General features: G+C 38.8%; 1 protein-coding gene across 16 annotated transcripts in view; it reads left to right on the top strand.

Annotated features, from left to right (window-relative positions):
• Nucleotides 1-14,044, top strand: part of frmd4a (FERM domain containing 4A) — a 485,341-nt gene that overhangs the window by 357,595 nt on the left and 113,702 nt on the right. For all 16 annotated transcript variants that reach the window (XM_062983558.1, XM_008111470.3, XM_008111469.3 and 13 more), the window contains 2 exons: nt 2,236-2,328; nt 9,480-9,564. In XM_062983558.1, coding sequence (XP_062839628.1) covers nt 2,236-2,328; nt 9,480-9,564 — 178 coding nt within the window. The remainder of the gene's footprint in view (nt 1-2,235; nt 2,329-9,479; nt 9,565-14,044) is intronic.

Below are 14,044 nucleotides of genomic sequence, written 5' to 3'. Positions count from 1 at the left end.
TCCAGAATCTCAACAGAGCCTTTACATCTAGGATGGGCCCAATGACTGTTGGTGAAAATTCATGGAATGTAAAGATAGATTGCAAATGCTAGTGTTCAAAAGCCAGCATTCTTGCCCCTGAGTATACTGGGGCACCCTAATCCATTGTATTGTCGAATCTATTATTTTCCTTTCAGACAAAGTACTGTGGGACCTGACATTAGTTTGGTTTAAAAAAAGAAAAGAAATCATGCTTCCAGTAACATGGTTTGACTTGAAAATAAACACTGTCACCCATGACCTAGACACTGGTATTTGTTTATCCCATTATCCTCTTTGACCAGATAGCTCTTGAATGCTGTAGGGATATTCTGTAAACACAAAATAGTAGAATATATCACCATAACAGTTGAAGAGGTACCCACCTGCGTTGGGACCTGGCAGCCTTGTTGACCTTGTGTAATTGCCAGTGGATCGCTCAGATATATTTTGGGTCTGTAGAATCCCTTCCTCTATTTACAGCCACAGAATGAGAACAAGGATGCCCTTGAATTATCTCTTCTTTGCCACCCAGGAATACTAAGCTGTGTGTCTGCTTTGCATTATACTTTATTACTTCCTGCATGACCCACCCAAAACATAAGCAGCCAAGGATCCACTCTCATGTGGGAGAGGGCCCGCAGCTCCATGACCATGTACCTTTAACCTAGAGGGTTTCCATTTCAATCTTTCCTATCACTACATAAAAGGGGATTTTGGCTGGCAGGGCTGGGAAATACCTGAATGGTTAGATGACTCTGTAGTCCAATGCTACGTAAGGCAATTTCAAGCATTTGCGGATTCATATTTGGTAGCTTCATCTCCTAATAAAATCTATTGAGTGCGATGTCCTGCTTCTTGGCAGGGAGTTGGACTGGATGGCCCATGAGGTCTCTTCCAACTCTTATGATTCTATGATTCTATCATTTTTATTATTAGTTTTAAACAGTTTTTTTTTTCTGTGAGCTGCCTTGAGTCCTATTCCAGGATATAGGCTGCATAGAAAAGAAAGAAAGACAGGAGTGGAGGAAGGGGGAAGAAAGAAAAATAGAAAGACAGAAAGTTTGCTTTCTACTCAGGGTCTCTTATCAGACAGAGGCCATAGAATATAAGTCCTCGCTTTTATAGCTTCGGTTCAAAACTTGAAAATATTTCTTCATGGTATTACAGCTCTTAAAGTGCCCCAGACATAGCCCATGCTGGATAGAGGTTCTGGGAACTATACGGCAAAAAGTATTCCAAGCTCTGCATTTGCTGGGGTTTGGTTCCAGAACCCTTTGTGCATACCCAAGCCCATGGATGCTCAAGTCCCATTATATACAATGCTCTAGTAAAATGCATTTTAAATAAAATGGCAAGAAATGGGGGGACTACATGCAAGCTGTGAATGCAGAATCCATGTATACAGAGGACTAACTGTATTATATTGCTTTCAACACTGTTCAGGTATGACCCCACTGTCTACTATTGTCAACTTTACAAAGAGAAAATGGTACCAAATGACCTTACTGTGGCAAAGACAAAGAAACCTGTAGTAATTCCATTCTATGTGTGTGTGCGTGTGTGTGTGTGCAAGGAAGAGAAACAGCTGCATTTTCAAAAGCTCTTGAAAGGTAGTTTGGCAGGCTCTATTTGCAAGGCAGTTCCAGACATACTGGGTGGCAAATAAAAAGTCTAAGACATTGTTTGGCTCTGTTTTAGCCCACAGTGAAATACTACAGGCTTTATATAAACTCCGAGCACTAATGACTTTTAATGGAAAACCTGACAGGCTTTCAATTATATAGTCACACTAAGGGTGGTGAGGCTGCAATAAAGGACAAAGGCTCCTATCTCTTTGGATCTCCACCTCCTCATTGTATATCTCTCGTTCTCACACTGACAGTCTGAATTTCATCATATGTTAAACATTTAAGCCTGAAATGATGCTGACTCTGTTCCCACCACAGTGCATATTCTTCAATTACTGCACAGTCACCCTAGAAAAAACTATTTCTGAGCTGTGTAGCTTCAGTATTATATTGACATTCTGAGACATTGAAGGCAGAGGAGGAACTGGGGAACCTTACTTGGTTGGATCCCAACATTTAACCACCAGCATGGTCTCTAATAATTCTGGATGTTGTAGCCCAAAAGGTGACATTTCCTAGCTTTGGACAAAACCTACAATTGTTGTTCCTGGCACTAATCTCTCTATTTCCTTATTTCTCCTACTAGGGGCCATCTGAACTGGCTTCAGCTGGACCGGAGAGTGCTGGAACATGACTTCCCCAAAAAATCTGGACCAGTGGTTTTGTACTTTTGCGTCAGGTAAGTACCTGTTCTCCAGCCAGTTCCCAAAATAAACCACAGCATCTCTGTTCCTTTAGCTGAGACCCACTTTAGCTTAGAGCCATGCAGGGTTTGAACAGTGGTTCAGAAAGCCCCTATCTCAGGAACATAAGAAGGTGGTCTCCAAAAATAGGATGACCATAGCTCAGTGGCAGGATGTGAGCTTTTCATGTATAAGGCTGCAATATCAGTGCCTAGCATAGAGACATACACACATAGAGACCACTACACTGAAATGAGCAGCTGGCTCCATATGGACATAGTTTTACCTGGTACAAAGTTTTCACAAGGATGGTTTCATGTAGATATTCTCTCCAATTCACCAGCTGCTGTTCGAACATAGCATTGTTCCCTTAACTTGAGTATCCCACTTCATGTTGGTGATCATCATAGTTTACCTTCCAGTTCTATGCTTGGCTGAGTTTTTTTAAGTTGAAATAAAAAGTCAGAATATAAGGGTTTTTTTAAAAAATGCAGTTGATTATAATGTATTTATTTATCATGTCAGAACCGAATTGAGGATACAAGTTGTAATGTATTTGAAAATACAAAGTTAAGAAAAACTTGGCATTATACTAAATGTCCTTTGACCAGTAGCTAGCCACTTGGAGTGTGTCTGGTGTTTCTATAAGAAGGTCCTCCATTGTGCATGTGGCTGCATTGTAATAGGCGGTCTGTGTTTTGCTCTTCTCTACACTTACATGCCGTAGACTCCACTTAGTAGCCCCATTTCTTAAGGTTGGCTCTGCATCTCGTGGTGCCAGAGTGCAGTCTGTTCAGCGCTTTCCAAGTCACCCAGTCTTCTGTGTGCCCAGGAAGGTGTCTCTCACCCGGCATCAGCCACTGATTGAGGTTCTGGGTTTTAATCTGCCACTTTTGGACTCTGGCTTGCTAAAGTGTTCCTGCAGATATCTCTGTAGATCTTAGGAAACTGTTTTTTGATTTCAGGCGTTGGCATGCTGGTTGATGGGGCCGGAGATGTCGATGTCTTGGTCCTTTCATTGCTGGCTGCTACCTCTTGGCAGATGTCAAGTGGTGCAATGCCAGCTAAACAGTATAATTACTCCAATGGTGTGGAGCGTAGACATCCTGTGGTGATGTGGCATGTCTCATCACTGTTTTAACATGGTGAGATGTATTCCACACTGGGCATGCATATTCAGCAGCAGAATAGCAAAGCACAAGGGCAGATGACTGTGTCTGATTGTGATTCTCAGGTTGTGCCTGTCAGTTTTCATATAATGTTATTTCTAGTGTCCAGTTTTTGCTTGATATTCAAGCAGTGCTTCTTGTAAGTCAGAGCACGGTCCAGGGTAACTCCCAAGTATTTTGGTGTGCTGCAATGCTCCAGTGGGATTCCTTCCCAAGTAATCCTCAGAGGGCGAGATTCTTGTGAAAGAAGTGAAAAGCACATGTCTGTGTTTTATATGGATTAGGAATTAGCTGATATTCCCTGTAATAGGCAGTAAGAGCACCTAAAGCTTCGGAGAGCTTCTGTTCAACCATTTCAAATCTCCCTGCTTGGGCAGGAATTTATTCAATGTTGTGAATCAATGAAGCGACTTGCAACATTGATTATAATTATGATTAATGTATAAAAAGCACTCTAAAAACCTGAGATGTGCTATGTAAGTACTAAGTATGATTGCTGTTGTTTGCTCTTTTATCAAGCTTAATAGCAAAAATGTAGCATCAGGGCCTATTAATGTAGCACCAATATATCAGTTGTGTCAATTCTGCTTTTACACAGACATGCAGAGTTTATACCATATTGCAATGCCTGATAGTAATGGATTGAACTATATGATCAATCCAAGTATAGGATGTATTGAATTGCAGTTCCTCTCTTCAGAAGCCTGATAAGCATAGTTCTTTTTCAGAGTCCTTGACAAAGAAGGCTTACTACTCTCAGTAAATTAAAATCCTAAGGCTTTAAATCAAAGATGGAAAAATATACTGTATATATGCCTCATATGGAAGTTCTGAGACTTGTATAATACAGAAATGCACAGATAGTTATGGAAAGTATCTGAATTGACATAAATTAGGAATTGGATATTGAATCATTCTTCATAATAAGTATCATTTTCTAACCACCAGATATATGTACATTTATGAACTTATATAGAATTCACACCCAAATGCTTTTTGCAATCTAAACCAAAGAAAATTAGGGAACACTTCAAGGCAGGCAGGAAGGAAATTTGTGGAGATAACAGTAAGCTATTGCTTGCTAAGTGGGCTTTAGGGAGATGTTTTAAAGTAGGAAAGTGAAAGTTTGGCTCAGAAGACAAAAACCATGAAGTTCAGAGTAAAAATTACACACATGCACATACACACACACACACACACACACACACACGGCCAAGAATGAACTGGAGCCTGGAAAGGGTTTTCCCGAGAAACCATTGGATGGCATACTAAGGGTCAGGGAGATTCTGGGAATTGTCATCTGAAAAGGAACTTTTCTAAGTTTTGTTATAGACTGCTATAGATATTACAGTGTTTTGGTCTAAACAGCAAGGAGAAAAGTATCAGAAATAGCCATTTCTGTAAATCCTTTCAAGGTGTTTCAAGAAACTACTTTCATCTATCTATTGGGTGAATTAACCATTGTTGTGCACTGTTTCATAACCAAACCAAGCACTGACTTTACTTTGTTCATATATGGGCCCTTTAAGGACCTCATCATACTTAGAGGGGGAGAGCAGGTGAAAGTGTAGGAACTGTGTTACCTCATTCCCTCCCATCTGTCCCAATCTTGTGGGATGGACAGCCATCCCATGTCTTTTTTGTGTCTTCCTTCATCTTTCCCTCATGTTCTTCATTCAGGAGTCGGGTAGCACCCAACTCCTAAAGACGGTCTTCAGGCTCCATTTGTGCTGTGGAAATAGACCCCATGGAGTTCCACCAGAAGTGGCTTTACGTCATATGATAGCCTCCGTGGGGCTCCCATGGGGTTTTGTTTCTGCAGCCCATGGGAATGGAAAGCAGAAATCCAATCTCATTAATACCCTTAAAAGACTCATACAACACAAATGGCCAACCAGTTATTTCTCTTATATGAGAAAAGAAAGAAAGATTAAGACAATCAAATACGCTATTTAAATTGTGGTTTTCATAGTCCTTATTGGTAATAGATAGAAGGCTGGAGATCACCTTATGTGTACTGAGCCATTTTCCCTTAAGTCTTTCCTTGATTCTAGTTTAATCATGCAAGTGCCTTTAGCTTCCCATAATTCCCTTCTGCTTTGTCAGTTATTTAGACAGTATCTGAAAAAATAACAAGTATGACCTTGATGTAAAGCAAATGTCCAGAGACTAAATCATGTTATACAGAAACATCTGAGAGTGAAGATCTTAGCTTTGGTCAGATAAATAGCTTTAGTGCTTGGGGGTTACAAATCAACCACTGCCAAGCACTCCCATCTATACCCCAGGTATTTCTGTAGAATTGTGTACAATGTGCATGCAATAAGTGGACGAGATGCTTTCTCTGACATACCAAGGCTGGTGATTGCTGGTGTTTGGGGAAGGAATGAGAATAGGACTGAACACAGGAGGGATCCAGTTCTCCTTTCTCTCTCGAGACTGACATGCTTAAAGTCCACATTAGAGTTGTGTTCTCAAAGTGGGGAGGCCAAGGAGCTTTTTACGGCTTGTTTGCACTTCCTTTCCAGCTGCTTACTTAGTAGGTCACCAACAGGATTGCTTTTTGTCCGTGTTCTTTTCCTTTCCCAAGAAACTGTATGTTAGAACACAGGCTGTAATTCAGCTTGCGCAGACTGTTTGGCCTTTGCCTGGAGGTCCTTTCTAGATTGAATTACACTATGTAACATGATACGTGTTCCTGGGGTATAAATGTCATTTTCTCATTGGATCTATCATAAACACATAGAAAAAACTTTATTACACTGCAAAAATGTTGTTTTTCTGGGACATCTTTCAGCATATTTTGCTATAGTTTTTCAATGAATATCTCATAGAATCACAATCAATTCAAAATAGTTTGTGGCAGCCACAAAAACAAGGTTTCTGGAGTATAACAACTACTTTTGAAGTAGGTACCTCATGGTTAAACAGAAATTAACAATTTCAAACCAGGAACAGAATTTGTTTTTCAAATTTTGTTACATAGTGCATTCTCTTACCTAGGTAATCAATACAGTCTTCTGGAGAATTATGATAGTTGAATATGTAAAGATTCTGTGTTCAGCTCCTATTGTCCAAACCTGGCTGATTTACTCTCCGGGATATCAGTGACACACTCATTCTTCAGAAGAATCAATCCAGAAGGACAAGGCTGGCATGAACAGAGGCACCTCTGGGGTGAATCTAGAATGGGGTTATAGAGGCCTTTCAAACTGGAAGGAAACAGGCTAAGGAAGAGAACAAATGGGGCGACAACAAGATGCATACTTCATATTCAGAAGTCCATTTGATTTAGCAAGCTCCTTTTAAAAAACCAACAGCAGATACTGTTGTTAGGACATCACCTTTCCATATATAATGAGTGGAAGATTTGCTTCTTTCATGTTAAGCCGGATGGAAATCAACATGGCTTTCTTTGTGATATCAAATGTCAAGAGAAATACATTTGCATAGCTCAAGGCCAGAGTTATCCACATCAGATGCTGTGGCCTGTGCTAAAGAGCTTGTGGCCTCAAAAATGAGATCTCTTCCCCAAAGGTCTCATTAAGCTGATCAAGGCTGTATTGCCAACATCTTTAGTTTAAGTCCATGATTGGCAGAGATAATTTTTCCTTTAAAGTCACTTCAAAATTGTTTGTAGTAAATTTAAAAGTAGGGAATTCCTTAAGATCCAGGTTTCAGTGCCTTGCTTAAAAGGCACCTTATCTTGCTTTTCTTGCATTTTGATCTTAGTCTAGCAAAATCATTTATGTTACTAACAGCTACTGGAGATAACATTGTGCTCTATTAGGGCAGACATTTATGCTTGGAAAAATATAGCATCCACAGATAAAAATGGCCTCTTTATGTTTATTATACTACAGGGATTAATTGACAGGGAATAATTAAAGTTCTGGTTTTCTAAGCATGAAAGATCCCTTCAAAGATTCTCCACGGAGTTGGAACCCCTTTAAATAAAGATAATTATTTGTTTTGTTGACATTGCACATCAAGAACTTGCCAGCAAGCCTTGTCCTTTGCACATCGCGGAAGAATAAGATTTTCTTTATGGTATCCAAAATGCATGAAAACTGCTTTGTATGTTTGTGTGCTTTTAGTGTCTAATATACCATTAGAAGTGAGCAGTAGATGTTGGGTTGCAACTGAACACATTCTTCACTATTGACTGCACTGGCCTGGTCTGATGGGAGCTGTCATTGAAAAAAGATCTGGAGGACCACACTTTACTCTTCCCAGAATTATATGGTTTTTAAAACCATGTGCCAGGCTTTTGTGGTAGATATAGGAAATACAATATTGCCACCTAGTGTCTAAAAGATTAATCTTATTTGCTCAGCTATGTACATATTACTAGAAACACTCGGCTAAAAGTTCATTCAGCTATCCAGCCCCCATCCCACCCACCTAAAAAAAAACCTCCCAAAAGCAAATCTTGATTTTTCCATTTTGTGTAAGAGGTACCATTTTACTACACCATTGTATTTAAGGGAACTTGGGCAGCCATGGATTTTGGTATCCATTGGACAAGGGTTCGGAATCAAACCCCAACAGATGTCAAGGGCCAACTATATAACAATTGTGTCCATTCGGTTTCCCATTCAGCTGTCAGTCCCCTTGGAAATTTTTGAACTAGTCACAAATAATATCTTAGCAGTGTTTGTGCTAGTCCTGTAAGGTGGACAATGACCATTAGTCTCACAAGGAAATGTAGGGAACAAGAAAAGTGATAGAATTGTAACTGAAAAGAGCATTATGTAGGTTCTTCCAATTTATACTCAGTATGTATGTTTTCACCCCTCTAGTTTCCTCCATAAAAGGGGAATAGCCTACCACTTTTAATGAAGATCAAGTGTTCTTAAGAACAAGGCAATGTAGAAGTAAAATCAAATGATGAATACAAAGCATTGCCTTTACTGCTACAGCATTTGGAACAAACTTGAAAAAGTTACATTTTTGGACTACAATTCCCATAGCACAATCAGGCTTTGGAAATATATCCATGTTAATGGTTGCCAGGTCTCCAAGGAGAATTTTGCTCAGCAGCTGTGAATAAAGTCATCACTTTCCACTCCCATGTCTACCTGCCAAGGAGAAACAAAGCTACCTCACAACCTCTGAGGATGCCTGCCATAGATATGGGCGAAACGTCAGGAAGGAATACTTCTGGAACATGGCCATACAGCCCGGAAAACATACAACAACCTAAAGCAACATTCTGCTTTTTATGGCAAACTGTGGGTGAATGGACGGTAGAATTTGGAAACGTAGGTTCTGGCAAAGCTGTGACTGTGCAGTGGTTGAAGAAACCAGAGACTTCTTTGATTTTATAGAAGAGTTTACAAAATTATCTTCTAACAAGGATGAGAATTCTGTGAAACTCCAAATTATGTTGGATTTAACATGCATCACCTTTGGCTTGAGTTGGAGTCCAACAATGGCAAGAGGGCCACACAAGTCCTGCCTGAATTCTATAAAAATCTTTTTAAAAAGTTAGCAGGTGCATTGAAAATAATTGTACCTAGTGCTTGCACTTTAACTACGGTTGTGGAAAACTGCAGATTCAGCACCGCGGTGACAGGTTTTTAGTTATTTTCATTTTATATTCAAGAGTCATTTCTCCATTTCATGATTTTTTCAAAAGTAATTTCGAAAGCAATTACTTCCCTGGTTGTAAGAAGCAAAACAGCACCACTGTCAAGGACAGGGGATGTGGAGGAAAATCCTAAAATATTTATGGAGGTATAAATCAATTTCTGAAATAAAACAAACATTAATGCCTTTCATATTGACTAGGACTTTCATATACAGCAGTGCTGATTGATTGTATTTTAAGGGAGGCACAGTTATTTCAAGAGTCATAGCACAATCACTAAAACAAGCCCTGAAAATCTACTGATTTCACATCTTCATCATCGTAAGAAGAGTTGGTGGCTGCAATTTCATTCCTGTATTTATATGAGTTCTGTGTTTATTTCTAGGTTCTACATTGAAAGCATATCCTACCTAAAAGACAATGCAACCATTGAATTGTTTTTCTTAAATGCAAAGTCTTGTATTTACAAGGTAAGCCCTTGAGTTTTTCTTCTTCATGTTGTTGATGTTGACCAGATATTTTGGGGTGTGTGTTTTTCTATAGACTCAAAGGCCAGAATGTAACATTTAATCCCAATTTGGGTAAATGCACAGATTCAGTGGGAACTTGATCAGTCCACTTTGAAAAAAATAACTGATCTAGCAAATTCCCATTGATACAAAGGATCTAACAATTGGATTTCGGCAAGATAGGATCTTCTCCACCTTTGTAATTCAATGCATATATCTGGAGGGATTATTGCAGATATCTAATTGATATCTGCCTTTCATTAAGATGGTAAATGCAAGGATCCCTGCCTCCCCCCTGAAAAGGTAGCAATCAGAGTAACAAATCACCTTGGACTTGAAGATTCAGAAAAGTGCTCTTTACCAAGCAGATAAATTACAATCACTTTGAACTACTAGGTGGCCATCATTTTTTTGGAATATGTTATTTAATCTGTAAATAAAAAAGTCCTTGAATGAGTTTGAGGCTTTGAATTCCATAGCTTTCAAGATCTATGTTTTTCTGAATATATGTACACATTTTTAGTTTGTTTGCTTGGAGCAGCATCAAGGTTGTTGGCAAATAAGAAGTCAGCTGGGCTGCAAATTAAGCCTCCGGTTGTTAGAACTCATTTCAAGGCATTCATCTGAAGAGGGCAGTCTTGCCACCGAATCATCCATGGGGACAATGCTAATCCATAACATTCCTAGTGGGCCACTGAAGATGTGTGAGTTAGTTGAAATCTCTCCATCTGCACCAGAACAAAAATATTTAAGTGCATTGCTGACTCAGTAGTTTCTTCCTAAGTTGTTTGACCTTATGAGGTTTTGGACAAAGGAACAGCCCTCCTGTTACAGATTGCTTAAAACAAAACATTCCCAAATAAAGAACACCATATAACACTTCGCCAGATGAGCAGCTCCTTGGCAGTAAGCTAAAATACTAGAAATCGTATTACAGAATACCAAAGATTCCCAGCTGCTTTGCTTTGCAAAGAAGGAGATCCCTTGAGAGGAAGGAAAACAGCTGGAAACATGTGGTTGAAGGGATTGAAATGTACATTATGTTATGATTTTACAGTGATTTTTTACAAAATGATATACAGGTAATATTTGTCACCAAATAGGCCATCTAGAATCTGTAAATGTGTGTTGTAGGTGTGAGCAACACGACAGGACATTTATCATATATAATGGACATAAGAAGCTAAAAAATAATATGGTCAAATATATACATCGATTAAGAGGAGTTTAAATTAAAACTGGGAGTGTTTATTTTGGGAATAATGGATACACAACTGAGGAAGACTCATTGTGAACAACAGAAATTATCATGGCAGTATATGCACAACAACTGTTAAAAAAAGATGGACCCAATTTGAAATTGCTATATCCTTACAACCATGAAAAAACCATGAATGGAACTCTTACAACTTGAAAGAGTGGTGCATAAAGTTTCAGAAGATTACTGCCAGACACCTCTCCCATTGCACAAATAGCCTCTATCCCCAGTCATTTGCAAGATGTTGACCCTACAACATAAAGCCTAATGACATATGCTCAGTTTGTTGAGTTATTGTTTAGTCTTGTTTCTGGCTCAAAATAGTTAGTAAAACTTGATTGGATAACTCTTTAAATCATTTGTAACTTTATGTGTAATTGTAAGATGTTGCCACTGTGAAATATACTGCTTTGAAATTGCGGTCATCATTTTGAATCACGCTGTATATGCACAAAGTTGGAAGGAGTCAAATGTATCCGTTGTGGAGGAGGAGTTGGTGGGACTGATTGATTTCACAGAAATTGTTAAATTGCCACATTTAATTAGAAAAAAAATATTAGTGATGTTTCTTAAACTTAAAGAATAGGAGCCACTTACGGGCTTGCTAATTTTTAGTTTAGAAAGGGTTAATTATGAAAAGTAGAAAGTGAACCTTCATTAATGTTTTTGAGAGAGAGAAATGAAGAATTATGTGTACAGGCTGTCCCCATGTTACAAACAAGATAGGTTCTGTAGGTTTATTCTTAAGTTGAATTTATATGTAAGTTGGAACAGGAACATTTTTAAGTGTCATTCCACACACATGCACAAGCTTTGAATAGCATAGGGGAGGGTTAACAGCCCTGTGACGTTTGTTTTGCTGTCTATGCCCTTGTTCAGAAAATTTCACCTCACTTTCTGTCCTTGTGATATTGGATTTTGAAAAATTAACTTGTTGGGGAAACCAGGGTTGGTGAGAATGCTTCAGTGGAGACACCTTTTCCCCATGATAACTCTTTCACAAGTGAATTTCCCTTCTGAGGGGTAGATTTCTCTGACCTGTTGTCTCACCCCCGTTCTTAACTATAAGTTGTTTGTAAATCGGATGTTTGTAACTCAGGGAGTGCCTGTATGTATATTTCACTGTGGAGGAGAAGATCATATATTTTCTTCATTTTTTCTTTATATCTTTTACCATTTTTCTCTATATCTTCTATTGGAAAATAATCATAAATAATACTTATGGGAACACTTGTGATTGGCTCATGTGTGGTACTTAATAGTTTGTCATCAATCTGCTGCACTTTACTGGTAGCTGTATGCATGAATTGACCCCATTCAAAATACCAGGCTAATATGGATATTTTGCTTCTTACCCAAAACCTGAGATGTCTGTTTCACATTCCCAAATTAACTCCATGAAGTTGCCATCATGACTTCGTGTCCTGGGATATATGAAACAGTTTTTATGTGCAAAAATACCAATGGAATAAGTCAATGTGTACAACACTTCATGTGTACAAAATCTTCTGAGATCAAAGGCAGATTTCCAAAGTCTTTCATACCATTTCTGAAGAAAAGTTGAGTCTAAAGCAGCTCTTATGCCACGTGCTTTGAATACAAGCAACTCTCTGCATGATTGGCCAGGAGTGCATGAATTGGCTTGTTTGCTGTGATAACTGATACGGTACAGCAATTTATATGTGAGCTACATTTCCCAAATTTCCACATGGGATCGAACAGTATCTCAAAGAGGTGTGTGATTTTCGGGATGTATGGCCATGTTCTAGCAAAATTTTCTCCCAATGCTTCACCTGCATCTGTGGCTGGCATCTTCAAAGGATCCTTTGAAGATGCCAGCCACAGACGCAGGTGAAGCGTCAAGAGAAAATGCTGCTAGAACATGGCCATACATTCTGGAAACCACACAACACCCCAGTGATTCTGGCCATGAAAGTCTTTGACAATATATTGAGTATCTCAAAGGCTATAGCTTTGTCAGCCTAGGTTTGATGAGTGAGGAAAGATGAGCGACTTGCTTTTATATTTATATTTAGATTGGCGGGATTTGAACCAAGTCAGGATATGTCAGATCCCACCAAGCTACAACAGATTCTGATTTACTTCAAATTTAGTAAAGAGTATAGAAGTAGTATGGGGAATATTCTTGTTGATACTCTGCTGAAATGATTGTTGGTACTAGGCTCAAGAACCATATGCCACTTCAGACTATAGGTCACATGGTTGAATAGAAAGAAATTCTATTTGGATATACCACTGAGTATGCTGCATGAATCTAATTCTGGAATCAAAGAACATTAAGTACACCTCCTCCTTTTGCCAACTGGGATGATACATGCCAAGCTTAACTTCATCATCTCAGTGAGGACTAAGCTGTAGCTATATGCTAAAAAAAGAAGCTGCAGACAACTGTTCACCTAAATTCAAGTCTGTCCTGGTTAATCACTTTTTATTCCTATGAGACAAAAAAAGAGTATGGAACTAATTATAGACTTAGTTGTGATTACAGAAGAAATACCACTGATTTCCAGTCAAAGAAATAGCACAGCAATTCAAATAAAAAGGTTTCTGTGTAGGATGGGTGAAGAACAAGAGTCACATATAATGTTAATGAAGGAAGTCCCATTTCCCAGGTGTTTTAGTACAGGACCCATCAATCTCAGCCCTGAAACCTAGCTGTGGAGGATGCTCAATCCCACCACCATCCTAGTGAGGATGCAAGAGAGGGCCTTCTGGGTGACTTCCTCTTGGACTCTAGACAGGCTTTTAGAATGAAATGTTTTAACAAATGCACTGAGGACGCTGTACTGCTTTAGACTGATCTTTTAAAATAGATGTTTATTTCTCAACATCTATTTTATCACTTTCAGTGCAGTGTAAATCATTTTAACATTTTCAAAAGCTTAATCCTATTTTAATGCAACCTTTTTATGTGTTGCTTAATCATGTTTTTGAACTGTGAGTTGTGGTGCGCATTGTAAGAGCAATAATACTGTATCTTCTTTCCTTTTGCTTAGCAAAAGATCTTTGGTATGAATATCTGAAAGATAGGCCACCAACTCAGGAATACGTCTCGTAGAGTTCAGTGACAATTATGTGTAACACCGGAGGTTTAAATTGTCTAAAGAGAGCCTCCCAGTTTACTAGCACAGGTCATGCTGCATTCGAGGAAATCCATAATTT

The sequence above is a fragment of the Anolis carolinensis genome, chromosome 5, assembly GCF_035594765.1.
Source record: "Anolis carolinensis isolate JA03-04 chromosome 5, rAnoCar3.1.pri, whole genome shotgun sequence".
In the NCBI taxonomy this organism is placed as follows: domain Eukaryota; kingdom Metazoa; phylum Chordata; class Lepidosauria; order Squamata; family Dactyloidae; genus Anolis; species Anolis carolinensis.
This window is presented reverse-complemented; position numbering and strand designations above follow the sequence as displayed.